The 21,291-nt window shown below is 40.0% G+C and overlaps 1 protein-coding gene across 1 annotated transcript in view; it reads right to left on the bottom strand.

Annotated features, from left to right (window-relative positions):
- LRBA (LPS responsive beige-like anchor protein) overlaps positions 1-21,291 on the bottom strand; it is a 1,257,537-nt gene that overhangs the window by 240,717 nt on the left and 995,529 nt on the right. Inside the window, 1 exon segment of the mRNA XM_030191657.1 lies at positions 19,835-19,987. Within this exon segment, the coding sequence (XP_030047517.1) occupies positions 19,835-19,987 (153 nt within the window).

Here is a 21,291-nt window from a genome sequence, read left to right as displayed (position 1 = left end):
CCTTCTACCACCCTCTAATTCCTCTTTAACATGTCACTCATCCCTTTTCCTGTACCATCTTGCTGCGTTTTATTTCCTAACCTGTCCCCTAAGACTGGGCTTACTCCCCACCCAAGGTCCTCCAGGACACTCCCCCCAGTGACCTTCTACCAGGGCTCTAATCTCTCAGTTACCCCATACAACAGGGGGGCTACACTTGCATAATTACCATTATAGAATAAAGCCTAAATCCACAGTTATGCCATTAACTTTAGGCATGAGAACCTACACTAACTGAAAGGCTGGTGTAAATGCTTACACCTGATAGTATTCTGTAACCCGTGCAAGTGCTAGGCACGCCCCTGACCCCATCCATGTCCCCCTTGCAGTCGCACACTATGGATTTTGTGCACGCAATTTGTAGAATTCCGACTAACGGTAGTTACATGCTTAACTGACAATTAGTGACCATTAACACCAATTATAGCCAACAGCTGGCTGTTAATACTAATTAGCAGCAAATTATTAAGTTCTATGTGTAACTGACTATTTTATAACTTATGATCACAACTTTATATGCTGAGTAAAACTGTGTGTACAAGCCTAATGAATTACGGAGGTAGTGCAGATGTAGTCTGAACAGCACCTCTAAATATCCTGGGCAGCAGCATTATCCAGATAAAAGGTTTTGCTATTCAGATAAGTGTTTTTGAACACTGATTCACACAACTTTAAATTTAAGGGCTTCAAGATTCTGAAGCAAACAAATACAGTGCACTCCATTTAAGTGCACGTCAGATAAGCGCCTGCTCTGTTAAACTGCATGCTGTACTTTGGTCCCGTTTTTGGCACCATCAATTTCTATGGGGACAAACTTCGGTTTAATGCACCACTGATAAGTGCAAGATTCGCTTATATGCATGGTTCAAGACCCCTCCTCTGCAGGAAAGACTCCTCATAAGCACACGCATGGAATATGGAAGCCGACTGGTGCGTGCAACCAACGAGATTTCAAATTTACTGCCTCTTTAACTGCCACAGGCAGAATAAGCGAAAGAATGTTGTTAGAGCGTATACCGGGGGTCGTCGTTGTGGCGGAACTGTAAGACTAACACTGGCTGAATGAATAGAAGTTCTTAAAAAATTAGAAAACAAAGTCAAGCATCTATTGCTAAAGAATATGGTGTCAATCCCAGTAAATTTCACGTGTCTTGAAGCAGAAAGACCAGCTTCTGGAAGACTGGCAAAACAATACAAATCCAAATGGAAATGAAAACGGGCGGGAAAAGCTGAGGTAGAAGATGCTCTTCTTCGGTGGTTTTCTCGAGTCAGGAGCAGACAGTTTCCTGTCAGTGGTCCACTGCTTATGGAGAAAGCTAACCAGCTAGCTGAAAGTCTTGGACTAACTGAATTCAAAGCCACTGTTGGATGGTTGGAAAGATGGAAGGAGAGGAACAACATAAAATTCAAGAAACAGCATGGTGAGAAACAAGACGCTGATGACTTTGGTGCTGAAAATTGGGTTGGTTCAGTTCTTCCTACCATCTTGAATGAGTTTGCACCTCATGGCATTTTCAATGCTGACGAAAATGGTCTCTAATGGCGAGCGATTCCTGATGGGACATTTGCATTCAAACATGCCAAAACTACTGGAGGTAAAACATTGAAGGACCGACTGACAATCCTCCTTTGCTGCAATATGGATGGGAGTGAGAAGTTGGAACCCCTCGTCATTGGAAAGAGCAAACAGCCCGTTGCTTCAAGAAAGTTAAGCGACTTCCTGTGTCATTCGAGGCTAACGCAAATTCATGGATGACTGGGGAAATTTGGAAGCAGTGGTTGAAGAAGTTAGACACTAGAATGCGGGCACAAAAGCGTCAGATTTTGCTGCTTTGTGATAATTGTGCTGCACACAGGGATGATGTCAGTCTGTCTAACGACAAGGTGGTCTTCCTGCCACAAAACACTACCTCTCTGATCCAACCTATGGATCAGGGCATAATAGCCAATTTCAAACAACATTATCGGGCTCTTGTGCTACGTCGTCTGATGAGTGTTATGGATGACCAGACTGGCAAGGATAAACGTGCTGTTGAACTGGCTCTTAATTTATCACTGTTGGATTCCCTACATATGCAGAAAGAAGCCTGGAATCGTGTTACACAGGCAACCATTGTGAACTGCTACAAGCGGGCAAGCTTTGTTAAGGATGTGGAGAGGGACGAAACACATGCAGCTGTTGCAAACGCATCAGATGACATCCCAGCCGCAAGATGACATCCCAGCCAGTGTTACTGAAGAGGAGTTCCATTGCTACGTAACTATTGATTACGATCTACAAACAGCTGAAGACAGCACTGATGTCAAGATATGCGCCTACACGCAGGTAACAACGGTGATGATGGAACAGATGAAGAAATGAGCAGCAAGGCACATGCTGACGAAATTCAACAACCTCCTCCTGTCACTTTTGCAAGAGTGCTGGAGAATCTCAACACCATGCAGGCCTATCTGGAGGCCACTGGATGTCAGTGCTATGACAGTTTTTACCATCTGGCAGACATAGTCTATGGAACTCACAGACCCAAGAGTGTACAGAGGACTATAACTGATTACTTCAAGTAAGCCTGTCAGTTAACTGAGACTGTATACTGTACGTATAATAAACTGTACAAATGTTTATCAGATGTCAAGCTTCTTTGGGTCACAACGATTAAGTGCAAGCTCTGGTTAGCTGCATGCATTTCTTTGGTCCCAGAACCTTGCATTTAAGCGGATTGAACTGTATATATCTTTTTAATTTCTGGAAATGCTAATGATGAACCTATTGTGTAGTAAACTTGGGAGGAGGACTCTGATATTTATAACTCACTTTCTCATACCAGTTGGTAAAGGTAATTGCACAAACCAGACTGCTCTTTTTTTTCTGTTTATTCAATTTCAGTGCAAATGGTTTCCTAGGATGCCTTTTCATGTATTCCAGTCCTGTTTCAGTTTAACAAGGTAACTGAGTTAGGAAGAAGACTGCATGGAGGAAAAAGATCAAAGGGACTGAAGCAGTGGGAAATTATATGCAGGAGAGATAAGCAGCGGGGAGGATATCTATAGCTTGCTAAGAGTTACAGATGGAGAAACACTGGCTGCCTGACTGGCAGTCTAAGTCACTAGTTTTATTGTGGTGCAAAACATATTATTTATTTGATCTAATTCTTTTTTAAGAAATATCACTTACTTGGAATCTGTTTTGTTGGTTAGAGAATGTGGGATACAAATTTAACAAAATAATAATAATAACTAGAAGATTCATCTAGTGCAATTTTTACTGCTGTCATCATGACTCTACAGTTCTTACTGACATCTATTCTTCCCTGAAACTAATATTACTGAGCCTTTAGTGACCCTTTAAGTTTTACTTCATCTCAACTTATCTTCAGATGGTTGCATGTATGCAGCAGCAGTGAGGCAGACTCAGCAGAAGGCCTATGAAGCAGCTTACATTTACAAGACCTTTCGTGGACTCACCACTCTCTCACTTGAACATCTCTTTACAGACAAGTCTGGATGAGTCTGCTGTAGGGTCTGAGTGTGCTGATTCTTTATTACTGCCTCCATCCTTTATTACCCTTAAATGAGGCCCTGAAGACAGAAGCACAATTAGCCCTTGAAGCCCTCACAAAGTCTTCAGCAGCAAGCTACACAATCTTCTGTGGATGGATGTTGGTGCCATGTCGTGAATTAGGACCTGACCCTGTGGCTCATTATGCTTGCAAATAGCAGGGAAATTTTCACCTAGCCTTAGCAGAACTATGGTGGGTGTTGGTAGGAGCGCCTTTAACCCTGGGCTTGTAATTGCAGAGGACACTGACCCTAAGAAAACTGTGGACTTTTTCATCCTTGAGTTTGTAATGGGTGAGGGCATTAGTCTTCATAAAGTATGGTGTACCAAGTTTGTTAGACTGGTTAATTTCTTTGTCCTTACCTCACTGATTACAAGCTATTGTTGGACAATAACAATTATTTTCAATATTTTAAGAATGTGTTATTTTAAAATAAACATGAGCAGTGGTAGAAGTGGGAATTCTAGTTCATTGCTGTAACCACCACACAGGACTCAGATTATCCGATTATCTGTCACTATAAGAGAGGTGTTAATAAGTTCAGATCTGGAAGTCACTCTCTTGGACAGCATTCTTACGGTAATAAGATCATCATTATCCAGAAGTATTGAGGCTCAGGTGAAAAATACTTTACTTAACAAAGGATTCTTTCCCTATTTATAACTGCAGCAATACCTAGATTATATAAATCAACAAAATCCCATTCACCTGAAACACAAAGCTACAAAGCTCTGTGTCTCACTTATCAGGCAAGGGTGAGGATTGAGCTGCTGTCCTCCTGGTTGCCCTACTGGCACTGGAGAGGTCAAAGGATCTTTATGCATGATCTGAGAGGTGGGTCACTTTCCCCATACTTATTGCCTGCCTGTAGTAGCGGCACATGATTCAGACAGAGATGGATCCACTCAAGGACTGCTTCAATGACACTCAAAATTTGATTCTCAGAAATCAAATGAGCAGCTCCTTAGTTTCTTAATATGCTGGGGGCTGTTACTAGGCCATTGGATCAATCCTGAGGATGGGCCAATAAACACAAAACTGGATATATTAGTAATATGCACAGCTCCATTTGTTAAGCAACGATGACTTCCTATGGACACAATCTAATAGTGACAGTATACATTTCTCATTTTAAATACATGAAAGTATAAGTACATAAGTATTGCCACACTGGGCCAGACCAAAGGTCCATCAAGCACAGCATCCTGTTTCCAACAGTGGCCAATCCAGGTCACAAATACCTGGCAAGATCCCAAAAAAGTTCAATACATTTCATGCTGCTTAGCCCATAAATAGCAGTGGATTTTCCCCCAAGTCAATTTAATAATGGTCTATGGATATTTCCTTTAGGAAACTGCCCAGACCTTTTTTAAACCACGCTAAGCTAACTGCCTTTACCACATTCTCTGGCAACGAATTCCAGAGTTTAATTACATGTTGAGTGAAGAAACATTTTCTCGGATTCGTATTAAATTTACTACTTTGTAGTTTCATCACATGGTTTGGCAATCCTTGGAACATTTCCCCTTTCTCTTACCATACATAATTTAACTTGCCAAAGTTCTTAATATGTTTCTGTTAAAATTCTTAAGCAATTTCTCCTCCTCTATTATCAACTTGTGGCTTTTATATTGATCTGCATTATACAAGTCTTTCTAAAAGGACCTGTTCCCTATACCATATATAAGAGACGCAATCACTCCTCGCTGTAACCTGTTGCAAAAAGCCAATTAAACTAGCACAAATTCAAGTGCTCTGTCTCCTGAAGAAGCCTTTGGTGAAATGGGGATTCCCGTTGGGATTTCACTCTAGAGATAAGTGCTGTGTCTGGTTCCTTACTACAGTGGTTTGCTTTTTGGAGAGGCATGAGGTCAGAAATGCTCTCAGGGACTGGTACCTGTGAAGCAAAAGGCCAAAGACAGACATCAGGGCCTGAACATAAAATAGAGTGCAAAGGTGCTGACTGATGACAGTTGCAGAGCTTCCCAATTGCCCTCTTTGCAGAGCAGTGTATATTTTCAGCTTTCTGTGCTGTTGGTCAACACTCTGTAAATGGTATTCATGATTGGTTGCATTGACAGTCATTGATGCTGACAGAACTCCTCAGGCAGGCACACCACATGGAGGAACTAGATGCTATAGAAGGCCATGTTTTGTCCGTCACAGCTGGTCTTCATAGATTAGGAATAACTTAAAGCACAAAGTTGCAAGCTATTTGGGCCAGTACACAGTAGGGAAGTAAACACTATCCCTGACCTCTCACACTCTGCTGCATGGCAGAAACAGCTGTGACAAGTCCACAGTGCCTTGTAATAAAAGCCAATGAGTTACAATTTAGGTCTCATCTGGCACAAAAGGTTGGCTAGGTGGTGTCCTACAGCAGTCTTGCAGAGGGTAATGTGCACAGCTGATATTCTCTAAAATGTCACCTCCTCTAACCTGCTGCTGATCACGACTTCCCCCCCTCACACCTTTGTACTCTCTGCAGCTGTGTTTACGCAACCCCTCACAATGTTTTCCTTATGATAGCTTTACTTCTTTCTCTCAGGTGTCCCCATTCCTCAGCTGCAGGATTTTATTGATAAAACCGAGGCAGCTACAACAGAAGCAGTGGTGGCCAGAAACTGTAGTACTAAGCATCGCTATAGATCAGCAGCATCCATTAAGTAGGCAAGAGGAAAGTAACAATGGTTAGCATGCTGGTAGAAGGGAGACAAAAAGAGCTTGTAGCTGTAATGGCTGGCATGGACCAAGGGGTAGGAGAAATGGCCCTAGACTGTAGCGGTTAGAATATATTTGAAAGGAGGAGGTAAAATGCTTTCTGGATATGCCTTGGCCAGCATATATTGGAGGAAACAGATATTTATTTATTCATTCTTATATCCCACAATTATCCAAAAACAAGTTTCGGCTCAATGCGGCTTACAGTTAACAGTTAAGAAGAAATTACAGTAATGTTTTACAATTACAACACAGTATAGAACATCAGTAACATATAATTAACCATTACATTTCTTGAAAAGGTAGTTTTTTTAAAAATTCTTTTCTGATTTGAAGATAGTTTGTAATGCTTCTTGTGTTCTTGGGAACTGAAATTTAGAGTTGCAGCAGGGGGATGAGACGGGAGAAGAGTGGAAGCTGGGATGCAGAGATGGAGGGAATTGAGAGGGTATATAAACAGACAGGAGACTATAGAAATTGGACTGTGTAAGAGCTGAAGGAGGGAAAATAGGAAGGTAGGTAGAGATGCCAGGAGGAACTGAGAGACAGGGGCACAGCTGGGACTGGTGACGGAAGTCAGCAGAAGGTAGATGAGGGTTTGGGAGAGGCAAGAACAGGGGATGAGAACGAGGAGCTATGGAGCAAGTGAAAAGGACAGCAGGATAGAACAGAGGGAGGGGAGCAATGAAGGTTAAGAAGAAAGAATGAGCGATAACTGAGTGGAGACGCAGTGAAATGAGAAAAAAAAATAGAAACGAGACCAGCAAGAGAATTCAGAAGACTAACACAGAAAAGTGGAAAATATACAGGAACCAGCCTCATTAGAAAATATAAAATGCCCAAAAGTAAAATAAAAAATGTATTACATTTTTTGGCCCTGGAATGTGTCAGCATTGGGAAATATGCACCTCTATTTTGGACAGCTGAGCAAGAAATGCATCTGTTTCTCTTTTTACAGTACTACCCCGTTCTTAGGGTCTGGGATTTTTTTTTTGAAGGGGGTGGGGTGCAGATTTTCCTTCCTTCAGAGCTGTAGCAGTTTGCTTTAAGACAGCGACAGAGAGGTGATTAGGAACTAGAATGGCTAGCAGAGGTAGGTTTGTAGTTATGGCAGAAACAGTAAGTAGGGGCAGCCCAAGGTACTAATACAATGCGAGGGGAAGCAGCAGCAACAGCTATTGCTACAGGAAGGGAGCAGTTAGGCCATTGAAAGGAGGAGGAGCAAGACTGCAACAAAAAAGTAAGTGGTCAATTGGTTACGATTCAATAGCAAGGAGCAATGTTGACTTCCCCTGGGCCTCAGAGCTTGATGACTCCAATAAGCTATGATAGCTAGACTACTAGTCCCCTCTGAAGCCCACTGCCTCCACACAGGGAGGAAATAAGCTATCACTGCTGGCACAGTCAAAGCATTAGAGTTCAATACCTCAGTCAGATATTTCTTTAAAATATCCAGGGGCAACATATACTAGACACTTTTGGAAAGTTTAACCACCAAGCATTCAAGTTCCTAGCTTGGTTCTCCATTGTTCCAACCTCTGACGTAAAACTATTTTATCCTCAGTCCTCCACCCCCCAGGACTCCTTTACGTTTTTTTCCCCCAAGGCTTTAATCTTCAAAACGGCTTTCTCCTGGTTGGCCACATATATAAACCACACCTGCTTCTTTTCAACCACAGTGATATTGGATGTTCTGTGTGGCAAGGGTTTGTCAGTCTGTACCTTCAAGTCCCAGAAAATTTTGGCTTATTCATTTTCTAAAACAATTTCAATTTTGTGGTTCCACAAATTTGTGTTATAGGTCCACTGTATCGTGGCTGCTACTTTATTGTGCTTTTCCTTGTAGTCAGTCTGGGCAATCTTTTTGCAGACAATGACAAGGTGGTCCACAATCTCTTTGGTTTCTTTGCACAGGTAGCGCTCATGGTCATTGGATGTTTTATCAATTTTAAGCCTTTATTGCTTTTGTTCAAAGCTCTTGTTCTTCTGCTGCCATAATACGTCCTTCAGTTTCTTTCATTCAGCCACTGCCACATTTAGGATTTGTCAGCTTTTCCTTTAGTCTCTTTTATATAATTGTCCATAGCATGGTTTATTGTGCTACTTTTCTCATTTCTCACTTGTTCTTATCTGTAGACCTGCTTGGCATTGTTGGTGTTAAATAAGCCCTGTTAATTTATTAACTTTGGTACATCCTCTTCACTAGTGTTAATGTAGGCAGCCAGGCCTTGTTTCTCCTCTTCCACTGTTTGTAGCACCTGCAGCAATCCTTTTCTCACATATGCTGTGAGGAAAATAAAACCTGTCAGCATTATTGTGGGTCATGATTTTTTGTTTTGACCTCAAGTTTCTACTCTGTCTTAGTTCAATTTATAATTCCTGCATGGTATCTAACGGCAGGTATGGCTCATGTTGATGGTCTTGATGGTATTTCCATCACTTAGTTTAGCCTTAAGGATTTTCTTAACTCTTCTGATGTATTCTTTGAGACCACGGTATGTTTGAAGTTATCCACTTGGATGCCCAGATATTTGTGGGCTCCTTCACAGTCCAATCCCTTGATCTTAATATGGAGCATTTCTATGTCTTCAGTGCCAAACATTTTTCCCTTGTTCAGGCACATTTGTCTAATCCAAATTCCATGGCAATATCTTCACTGAAAATTCAAACAGTATTTAGTAGCGATTTGATTTCCAGTTGCAATTTTCCATACATCTTCAAATCATCCATGTACACTAGATGTGATATTTTAGGCGATGTCATTCTAGTCTGGCAGCCTAAAGCCAAGTATGACAAACAACAATGGTGAGAGTGAAATATTACTTTTCTGATGTTCACCTGACTCACTTCACTGCCAACTGTATTTTTTTTGTATACTGCAACCAGATTAGTGTGTTCTTATTGTATGATGTCCAAATTTCCAAAAATATTTTGCTGAATTATAAAGAGCAACATTGGATTTTCCATTTAAACACTGTCTCAACGCAGAGCTGGAATGGTGGTCTTTGATTTGATTGACATGCCTGTTCTCCAACAAGAACTTTTTTCCTGTGTGTAGAGAAGATTTAAGTGTGGAATTTATTTGAGCCGCCGTAGTTAACGGAGATACTCTAGGAAGAAGTTTGAGATTTACAATGTAAGCTAAGAAGATTGTCGGTTGGTGTTGATGATTTATAGTGCTTTGATTACTGACATATTTTTGTTTATTTCAGTGGACTACTACCCTGAAGAAGGTTTTGAAACACTGGCCATGTTGTTGGCAGTGACTCCATTGGAAAAGCTAAGTGACATGATTGTTTCTATTGTTTGATGAAAATATACATATATAAATATATGGGCAGTTAAAAGTATGTGATATTCAAATAAAGTAAAAAAAAAAAAAAAAAGAGTAAATAAAGGGTACAAAAAGAAAAAAAAACTTCTATGTTTGGACTGATGATGATTGAAAGCATTTACCTGCTAAATTTATAGAAGTTACAAAGAAACATTTACGCTGTTTCTGAAGGTCCATAAGCTTTTTTTCTGTGAGGAGTTTACATGATGTATATTTATATGAAGAGTGCATAGTTTGGATTGGCTGGGACATTGACTGTATCAAAAACATTTTGTAACATCCAGTTAATGAATACAGCATTTTCATATATTAGAACATGATGCAAAATGTATCAAATGTCAGCAACATACTGCTTATATTTCACAGTAATATAAAATATTTTGTATATAAGAATGAATTTAAATTTGGAGGAGCATGTCATAAAATCTTGCATTAGGTAAAAATACATTTTAGAATAAGCACAAGGATGGCCATGGTTTTTGCATATGGCTTTGATTTTCAGCACCTGATTTGTGCAGATGAGTCCCCCATCTCTCCCATGGGCCACTCTTGCATATCTGTTTAGGTATACCCACACTCACACACAATGGTGTCCAAATCCGATTTACCATGACGCATTAAATGAAACACGTTCTAATTTAATGAAGAACTTCAGTGTATCACACTTATGTAGGCACAATAGACCCAATATTCAGCCCGCAGCAGTCAGTTGTTTTTAAGTTGCTGACAACCAAAGACAAAATTAAGCCTGGATATTCAGTGCTGGGCCATGTCCTGACATGAGCATTGAATACCCAGGTCAGTGCAGTCACCCAATTAGCTGGACAATGACCAATATTCAGACTAGTGCTCAGTTAGCTCAGCAGATAACATTAGGACAGCCTTTCTGTTGTCCTAACTTGATGTGCATACTTAACTGGTTAGCGATATTCAGTTCACTGGCAGGTTAAGTGCCAGCTCTGCCCTCAGACTGTCCCAAGACTAACTAGACAGTGCCATGGCAGTCAGAGCCAATATCCAGAAGCATTGCCCGGTTAAGTGCTGTTGAATATTAGCGGCTAGTATGCTCAGTGTGGTTTAAGTGGCAGGAGCCTCTCCTCAGTATGCTAATCTCTCTCATGCATATTCATTGTGGATACCATGACAACTTGACTGGATGGCTGTGCCCAAAAGACTGGGCTGAGAAGCACTGCCATAGAGAAGCAGGTGATATGTCCTACTGTAAAAAAAAGAGGAGGAAGAAGAGGAGTACAGAAGAAAGAAACAGAGGTGTGACAAAGGCAAGATGCTCTCAGGGAGAGTAGTGATGGCTGGATGAGAGGATGAACTCACTGAAGCTCAAGAGCAATAGACAAGGCAGAAGATGGAACAGATGAAAAGATGGACATTTTAATATCAGTTCAGTGCTGCTTTGTTACTGTAATACTACCAAACTGAGAACAGCTCTATTTTATTATGAGGAAACAAAAGGTATTAAAAGTGCATGCATGTGGTAATGTTGATTGGATAGTTCTATATCCTCAGAATAGTGACTGCTACTATGATTATTCATGAAATAGATTTGCACAGAATAGAGGTAGTACATGCAAATGTATCTCATGCATATTCATTGTGGGTATCCTGAAAACCTGACTGGCTAGGCGTGTCCCAAGGACTTGGTTGAGAAATCTTGATATATTTATGTCTAGTTTTGATGGGCAAATGTTCAGTTTTAGTTTGACCAGAGACAGAGGGGAAATAGGCTAAGTAGAGAATATGCAGAACAGCATAAACAAGAATATCAAGGAAAAATATTAATTCTAAGCATAAACTAAAATCTTGTATATAAACTCTGAAATTATATATATATATATATGTATTTTTTTTTCCCCTTGATATTCTTGTTGATGCTGTTCTGCATATTCTCTAGTTACCCCTCTTTCCTCTGTCTTCGGTCAAAATAAAACTGAACATTTGCCCATCAAAACTAGACAGTGAAAAAAAAATCTGGTACTTTGAAAAGTATTTTTAAGAGTTATTTATCTTTCTTATCATGGGGGTGGGTGACTCCTGCCACCTATATCAGGATCTGTCAATCAGGATAACAATCAAATGGAGCAACATGCCAAGACTGGTAGATACAGGTTTCTTAAGGTCACTGGATTATTACTCACCAACATTCAGGACTCACTGACTACACAAGTAAGAACAAATACATAACAGAAATTTTTTAAATGTATATTTATATGTGTCTATGTAATTTGAGTATACATATATTCATACTGTAAGTCACTGGCAGGAGAGATTTACTTGTTTTGTAATACCAAAGGCCACTGTATGGGTAACTGTTTTTGTTGTTTAGGGAATCTTCAGAAATACCTTTGTGGATTGTCCAATTTTCAGCCCAGTACAAAACAAAGTGTGTTGTTTTGGATGAATGTTTTATGGTGTTTCCCTTAGACCAAGCTTATTCTCTTCTAAGCTTTATTTATTTATTTTTTGACTTTCTATAGTGCCCTTCGCCAGCACTATCATGCTGATTTCTTTTAAATGAAATCTCTCATCCAGTGAATCTCTGTTTCTGTGCTTTCTCATATCTGCCCTTTCTCATACTCTACAAGATATGACAGAATACTTTTTTTTTAATTCCCCAAAGGATACAAAGCCTGTTTTCCTCAATGTTTCATCTAAGAAGCTTTAGAAGAAGGGTAGAACAACACACGGACCATATTCTACTGTGTGAAAGCTCTGATTACAGCATGATGTTCAAGGCATTCAGATGTAGATTCCCCATGACACAAAGATTCAAAGGGGATACACCGGTATATGTTTCAGGTGGCCCAAAAACTCATCTATTATACATTTCCCATTTTATAATGGGAATACACATATATTAAAAAAATAAGAACATAAGAATAGCCATACTGGGTCAGACCAATGGTCCATCTAGCCCAGTATCCTGTTTCCAACAGTGGCCAATCCAGGCCACAAGTATCTAACAGAAACCCAAATATAGTAGCACATATTCCATGCTACCAATCCCAGGGCGAGCAGTGACTTCCTCATGTCTGTTTCAATAACAGACATAAGTACATAAGTACATAAGTAGTGCCATACTGGGAAAGACCAAAGGTCCATCTAGCCCAGCATCCTGTCACCGACAGTGGCCAATCCAGGTCAAGGGCACCTGGCACGCTCCCCAAACGTAAAAACATTCCAGACAAGTTATACCTAAAAATGCGGAATTTTTCCAAGTCCATTTAATAGCGGTCTATGGACTTGTCCTTTAGGAATCTATCTAACCCCTTTTTAAACTCCGTCAAGCTAACCGCCCGTACCACGTTCTCCGGCAACGAATTCCAGAGTCTAATTACACGTTGGGTGAAGAAAAATTTTCTCCGATTCGTTTTAAATTTACCACACTGTAGCTTCAACTCATGCCCTCTAGTCCTAGTATTTTTGGATAGCGTGAACAGTCGCTTCACATCCACCCGATCCATTCCACTCATTATTTTTTACACTTCTATCATATCTCCCCTCAGCCGTCTCTTCTCCAAGCTGAAAAGCCCTAGCCTTCTCAGCCTCTCTTCGTAGGAAAGTCGTCCCATCCCCACTATCATTTTCGTCGCCCTTCGCTGTACCTTTTCCAATTCTACTATATCTTTTTTGAGATACGGAGACCAGTACTGAACACAATACTCCAGGTGCGGTCGCACCATGGAGCGATACAACGGCATTATAACATCCGCACACCTGGACTCCATACCCTTCCTAATAACACCCAACATTCTATTCGCTTTCCTAGCCGCAGCAGCACACTGAGCAGAAGGTTTCAGCGTATCATCGACGACGACACCCAGATCCCTTTCTTGATCCGTAACTCCTAACGCGGAACCTTGCAAGACGTAGCTATAATTCGGGTTCCTCTTACCCACATGCATCACTTTGCACTTGTCAACATTGAACTTCATCTGCCACTTGTACGCCCATTCTCCCAGTCTCGCAGACAATGGACTTTTCCTCTAGTAACTTGTACAAACCTTTTTTAAACCCAGATAGGCTAACCACTGTTACTACATTCTCCTATTTGTTTTAGAAGTGTTTCCATGTAACATCTTTCATCAAAGTCTCTACATCCAGAACCTTATTTCCTATACTAAAGGCATTAGTCTACACAGCTTTACAAGTGTTGCCCCTTTTTCCCCATTTCTATATAGATATTTAATCTTTTATTTACCTGAGGGTTTTTTTTTAACTTACCTGGGGCTTTGTTCACCCATTTCCAATGATTCTAGTGGAAAGTCCTCTTCTGTAGGTTGACCAGCCTGCTGCAGAAGACATTTCATCCCGTCTTTGACAGATGGACACCATCTCTGCTTACTAAGCCCTTGAAAAATTGTCTCATGGTCCAAGAAGCCAAAACGTATGGACAAACTCATCAGAGCATTCTCTCATATCATCTTTGGATAAGGCATGAGGTCCTAAGTCTCTTGATGTGGGTACTGGGGAGGTGTCATCTGCCACTTTAAGGCTTAGTAAGTCTTCTGTGCAGAACCTGTCTGCACTATAAAATAATTGTACTCTGTATACTGCTGTAGCACAGTATCTCTGCAAACGTTTGTGACCTGAGAAGGGTTTGTGCTTTATAAAATGCTACTGCTATTGCTCAGGCCTCTTTGTGCTGGGCTTTTTATACTCTGCATATAGTTTTTGCACATAATTTGTCCGTGCCAAATGGCCCAGTGCACTGTACTTAATTTTTGTACAGTCTTTCAATACTGACTTCCTTTGCATTGTGGGTACTTGGGCCTTCTGTGCTGTGGTATCTTGAGAATTACTCTCCACTATTTGGAAGAGTGTTCATCCTTTGAAGGATGACTACTGTGAGGAATCTCCTTCCAAGTATGTTGATGAACCACTTTTTGGAGTATTTCACATCTCCCGGGCCTGTCTAGGAACTGAGCTGTTTTTCTCACCATGTCTTTGTGTTCTATGTAACTTATGTGGCAGAGGTGAGTCTTAGGACTGAAGAGCCTTAAATCTTCCAGCTTCTGAATTCTCTTGCTTTGGGGGACTTTGTGGAACAATGTTCTTAATTAGAGATATGGGGGTCCAATCTCAGACAGTGGTACTACTTTTGGTGAATGCCCACACTCGCATTTATCTTTATTAAAATTCTTAAACACACCCTATAACAGCAGCAATACAATTCTGACACACACATACATTGACCAACAAATGATTCTCACCCACCTTTTGCTCCACCTACATTAAGCTGATCTCTCTGTGCCTCACTACCCTACCACTTACCCCAAGACAAAGATACATTTTCATCAACTTCTTAATCTATTTCCATCTTGATCTCTCTAGGGAGTTCATTCCACCAGGCAGAGGCCATAACTGAAAACATCCTTCTTCACGTTATGGACCCATTCATAAGGATCAAGGGCCAATAAATTGAGGCCATACACAACAGCCTTGAACTCCAAGAGGTTCCTTTATTCAAATACAACAGGAAACAATATTAACAATGGCACAAAGGATCATTGTTATTATTAATTCCTGTTGGATTTGAATAAAGGAACCTCTTGGAGTACACGGCTGTTGTGTATGGCCTCTATTTATTTCTGAGAGCACCCCTAGAGACTTATTTATTCAATAACCAGATACCATAAGATCTTTAAGAGTGAAGGCCTTGAAGAGAATTCATCCCACCACTCCAAGGCACCCATCATTTCATTTGTGCACCCCAGATTACGCCTTTGAACAGGGCCTAGGGGTCTCTTTACTGAGATCTATGAGAACTATACATATTGGTGCTGTTGGTTGTTAGGTTTGTTGACATTCTTTTTTTGTCAACAAAAAAAAAATACATACATACATATGCAGCTAAAGCTTTCAAAAATTGTTTTTGGGGTAATGTGTTAGACTAATAGCTCTCTTAACATTTCTTATTGTTGTCCTTTAGTCTCCTGGCTTATATTTTAATAGCACCAAATAGAGTGGGTTTTTTAAATCTATACATCTCTTTAATGGAAACTCTTTAGAAAATGAAGGGTAGGTTGATCTTCTCTTCTTATTGTTCCACGTTTGAGATGAATGAACTATTTACTTTGGTGCATTTGTTTGCACTTTATGGCAAATTATAAATGCTTATGACAGATGTGTAAATGAACAGTAGCTAGGAACTGAGGTCTTGATAATTTGCACTACTACTCACAACTGTCTCCAAAATAGGCACTAATACTATTCAGTATAACCCATATAAATTTTCATTAGGATGAAGTCTAAGTTGACAGCATTAAATTAATTCCACTTGACACAGTATGAATTGAACATCATTCTCTAGAGGATATGGATCAACATGCCTTACTTCCTCACCAAACCCATGATTATATTGTAAACATTACTGATCCTAAATAACAACTAGAAAAGAAATACACTGATTAAAGGTAAAACAAACAGCAGGATAGCATTACAGACCTACACACTTTTAAGTATTTAAAACGTACTGTATAAAGCATTGCATTCTAAAAATATCCTTAAAATTTTCAAACCTTAATCAAGTAAACAAAACAAAATACTGCTTTGCACAGCATGCTCAGTTGTTTTGGGGATTATGATATTAAAAGCCATATTATCTATTCACCATGTTCTTTGTCTTCTCCTTCTATCCCCTATCAGATAATCCATTCAATTATTCACTTTCATGTCATTAAAATGTACCCTTCATTGTATAAAAATAAGGTAGACTGAATATCTGATTAAAATAAGCATACAAACTAATAGTGTTTTCAGCCTCAGTTACTGCCCCGGTACTGTACAATCTGTTACTACACACTGTCCTATATATCATCTGTTCCTGGTGCTTCAGGAAGACAGACAGCTGCAACACTACATCCCTGTTTAACCTGAGGACCATCTGACTTCAATTGTAGCACACAGCTTGATGCTGTTCTGGTTATGAGAAGCCAAAGTACTGCACTATAATAATCTGAAAAAGCAGAAACCTGCCAGCACAGGGCTGGGGCCTGGGCTGTCTGCCTGTCTGACAGGTTGCAGGAAATATGATTAATGAGCAAGGAATAATGATATCAGGAACCCGATTAGTACCACAAAAAGGTCACAGATGAAAGTAGCATGCATTTCATGAGCTGCAATCATTGAATACAATCTGTGGACTGAAAGTACTAAACCAAAGAGCCAGGAAAAATGTAATAGCATGTAAAAGGTTACTCAAAGACACAGTAGTTTAAACTGCATCAATTTATACAGAAGCAAGCTTTTGTATGTTTTTGTAGCATACCACATTTATTTTCAACATGATTACTTTTCTAGGAAACCATTCCGTTCTCACTTTTAATTGCACAGTCAAGAAAAAAGCATTTAAAAAAATAAATACTTCTGCATTCAGTTTATTTTTTGTCATGGTCACTCAGATAACAGGACTCTGAGCAGCGCCACCCATATGATATTCACTAGCACTGATGTACAGCACCACTATGGCAGTTGTCCTTGTTAAAACAGATTTACATTAATGACTTCCAAGAGAAAGGGTGCATTAACAAAGCAGAGCTGTTCAATGAATTCTGCATGGAAAAGCAGAAGTTTCAAATGGGCTAGACTAGAGCATCCTCAAAGTGCCACCAGTTCATTCCTCCCCCCCTCGCTCCCAGTTCTTTACCCACCTGGTCCCCTCAAATACAAATTCACAGCAGGAATACTTCTGCCAGAATACCTAAGAGGGAGATGGACCCTTTAGGCAAGTGTCAAAGTTAAAGGGGAAAAGCATACCCACCCACCCATAAGAATATAACAGTAGCCGCCGTACTGGGTCAGACACAAGGTCCATCCAAGCCCAGTATTCTTCATGTAGTGCTCTTTTGTTAATGACACAACATTTAAATGGCAAATGTGGTATTTAAAGTGAAGCTTTTTTTGTCAGTAAGATTTTTTCTCCAGTTTTTTTTTTACTTAAAATAAACTCTGGGAGGTTTGCTGATCAGTGACTGTACTGCTGTAGTTCCCAGGTTGGAATTTACTTACTGTTGGAAGCATTTAGCATTGAAATCAATCTCCAAAATGTTAATTGCTGTATGTATCGCAGTGTCTGAGTGTAGAGCACTAGTGAAGATTAACATGAATTCTTTTGGGGTGGGGGGGAATCTAAATCACCCATTATTATAGTTTTGCCAAATTTGCTAGCTTCCCTAATTTCTGCTAACATTTTATGATCTGGCCATACAAATTAGTATAGGGATGAGGAGCGAGGAAAACTACTTTGGCCATTTGATCGAGAAGAATAGATATGGAAACCCAATTAGAGGAAGTCTGCAGGTATTCATTACGTTGGTTCTGGCTCCGATTGGGGCCTGGGGAGAGGCAAAGTTAAGGGTGGCTGCGGAGAGAGTGAGAGTGATTGTTTATACTGTTATTTCTTGGTTCTTTGTGTTACTTTTTAATTATTTGTATTGTTAACCACTTTGCTCTGTTTGTCAGTTAAGGTGGTATATCAAATCATGAATAAATAAATAGATAACAAATAAATTTCCCACCATTCTTTCACATTCATACTTGTAAATGAACTCTGTGTTTTTCCAACATAAAAAATGCATTTAATAGCCTGTATTCTATAGGTACAGAAATTTCCATTAAACAATCTATAAAGCATTTTACATCTTTCTTAAATAAATTATTTAGAAGGTCTAAGCTTGAGTGTGGTGAACTAGGTTTTCTCAAGCTGTGGTGAGACACTTCAGACTAGAAGAATTAGCTGAACAAAGTTCAGAACAGAACAAGGATTTATTCATCAAAAGAAGCAAAAAGAATGCCTGACTTACCCTTGCATGTTTTACTGCAGTGGGTCATCCATTCAAAAAAAAAAAAAAAAAATAGCATAACTTCAGGGTAAAAACACAAATCAAGTGAGCATAGGCTGGAGACCTCGCTCTGCCTGGTCTGGGCCTCTCTCTCTACTTCCTGGGTTTTTTTTTTTTACTTCTTACCCTGGGGTCCCACCCTCTCTTCTAGGTTCCTTAGCTGGTCCCACCCTCTCTTCTAGGTTTCTTAGCTGGTTTCCTGATCAGTGGCGTAGCCACAAGTGGGCCTGGGTGGGCCGGGGCCCACCCACTTAGAGCTCAGGCCCACCCAACAGTAGCACACATTTAGCGGTAGATGGTGGGGATCTGAAGCTCCGCCAGCTGAAGACTTCGCCCTGATGGTTACGAAAATGCTACTCTCCATGATACTGGCACCTGTGCATGATCAGTTTTCAGCGCATGTCTGCTGCAGACTGCCAAGGTGGGAAGAAGCGATTTTTGGTGGTGGTTGGGGGGGGGGGGGAGGGGGGAGAAAACACTTGGTGCTCACCCACTTCTTGTCTAGGCCCACCCAAAATCTGTTGTCTGGCTAAGCCCGTTCCTGATTCAGGTGGGCTAGGGCTGCTGCTGTGCCCTTAAGGTGTACTTGGGATCTCTCCCACATACTCCTTCATAAAAGTGTATAATCTTTGAAATGTTGAAAAAACTAACAGTCTCTCTCTTTAAAATATTCTTTTTAGCGGTAAGAACATTGTTCTTGTCAATAACAGCTTTGCTACAAATCTTACATGTTACAAATTACCAATAATATGTGGCAGGAAGAATAAGGAATATGTAAAAGCAGAAGTATAGTAAGAATGACATCTTTCTTAAAAATGAAGACAATGGAATTATAATACATGAAACTCACAAAGTTTTAACAAAAAAAAAGAAGCCAAAAATAAAACACCTTAAAAGTTGCCCAAAATCCCTTACCCATTTTTACAGAATGTATTATTTTTCATTAACGGCTAACCTGGCAGAACACTAATCATATATATGCCTCAGACATTTCAACATTTGTCTAAATGTGAGTAAAAGAACCACACCCAATGGGTACAAACAATAATATGGCTTGAAAAGCATCCTAGGGTCTCACTGCTTTTGTGTCTTGTATCAAAAGGACATTGATGTTCACCAACAAGCATTCACAAGGTACTTAAAGAAATGTGAACTAAAAACTTAAACACTTTAATAAACTATTTTAAATATACCCCTGTACTAAATATGGATAAGACAGAACAAACTGCTTCCCCCAGAAAGATGGGGTAAAATATTATGAGCCAATTCAAAAACAATATTGAAAATAGGCCCTTCACAGGCACAACAGACGATTACCAGCTTACCAGTCTATTAATGCGAACAAATTCTTCTGGGGATTTGGCCCATGGTGGAAGTTCAACATCAGACACTATTGCTCCATCATCCATCACTCCTAGACTGTAATTATTGAAGTTCACAAACATTTCAGGGAGATAATAAAATTCAGGGATCAGCTCCTGTAAGCAAATTAAAAACAATGTCATGTTACAAGCTCTGATTTTATGCAACACATGCAAACATATAAAGAAGTAATGATCTGTCCTCTTTCAAATTGTTGTAAAGTTTGCTATCATGAACGTCCCAAATGGAGATATTGAAGGGTCTTCTTCAGTAAGCATTTAAATCTCTGATCATGCTAGGCACCAAATAAACAAAGATGAATGAAAAACCCCAGGATGAAGTGCCCATGACAGCAAGGTCATGATGGGTTTGGAAAGGGGAGTAATTAAATTGAAAATGCAAATCCAACTGAAGAAGCCATGGCAATTTGGGATGCAACAGAACGGTAAATATTTCAGAAAAGGTTGCTCTGACAACTTGGACTGCATACAACATACAAGCATAACTTCCAAACAACAGAGTACATCATGCAATGGAGAAAATTAGTGGATGGACCTATAATGATAAGTCATGTCACTGACTATATAATGCAAGCCAAGTAGGAAAGGCCATTGAAACTGGTGATATCCATTCTTTTCCAAGGCTTTAGACTGGGATGTCTATTACTGTGATTCCCTGATAAATAAACTTAAGACTGGATGAACCTTGAAAGTGGCTCTAATATCCACCAGGAGGCACCCAGCATCTTAGTCAAATTGTGGTGTGTACTACCACAGATAATGTCCACATTGCAGATGGTATTGTTCTACATGGCTTTCACACTGGCATTTTTTGTCATGATTGCTAACTCCACAAGAAACAGAGCTCAGTGGGCTCTTTATAAGAAATGGTACGATATGGTGAGGTAGATTATACGTAAAAGATAACTAGATCTAACAGGTATCAAGAAGGTAGAAGAGTGTAATTGATTCTGTCCATGGCCAGGAGCCTAAGTATCTAGCTTCCTGCCAAGAAGGATAAATACTAGGGGGGGGGGGGGATGCACTTGGATCTGTTCCTTCCATTCACCTAGATTTATAATTCACGTCTTCCAGCCACTGGAAGAATTTATGGCATCTTTGGCAAACAAATCTTTCAGAACATGTGTGGCCACCAGCTCAGCAGAGTGAGGTCTATTGGTACCTACCAATAAGATTATTACCTTGTGGCATGCTGCATCATATATAGCTTATATGTGGGTAGGCACAGGTTAGCCAGGATTTAAAAAAAAACTTAAGAACATAAGAGTTTAAGAGTTGCCCTACTAGGTCAGAAAAGGATCCATCTAGCCCAGTATCCTGTTTCCAACAGTAGCCATTCCAGGTCATAAGCACCTAGCAGAGTCCAAAATGCAGCAAGATTCCATGTTATTTAGTCCCAA

Source organism: Microcaecilia unicolor, chromosome 2 (assembly GCF_901765095.1).
Source record: "Microcaecilia unicolor chromosome 2, aMicUni1.1, whole genome shotgun sequence".
Classification (NCBI taxonomy): domain Eukaryota; kingdom Metazoa; phylum Chordata; class Amphibia; order Gymnophiona; family Siphonopidae; genus Microcaecilia; species Microcaecilia unicolor.
The sequence above is the reverse complement of the archived record's forward strand: the minus strand, read 5'-3'. Positions and strand labels throughout refer to the sequence as shown.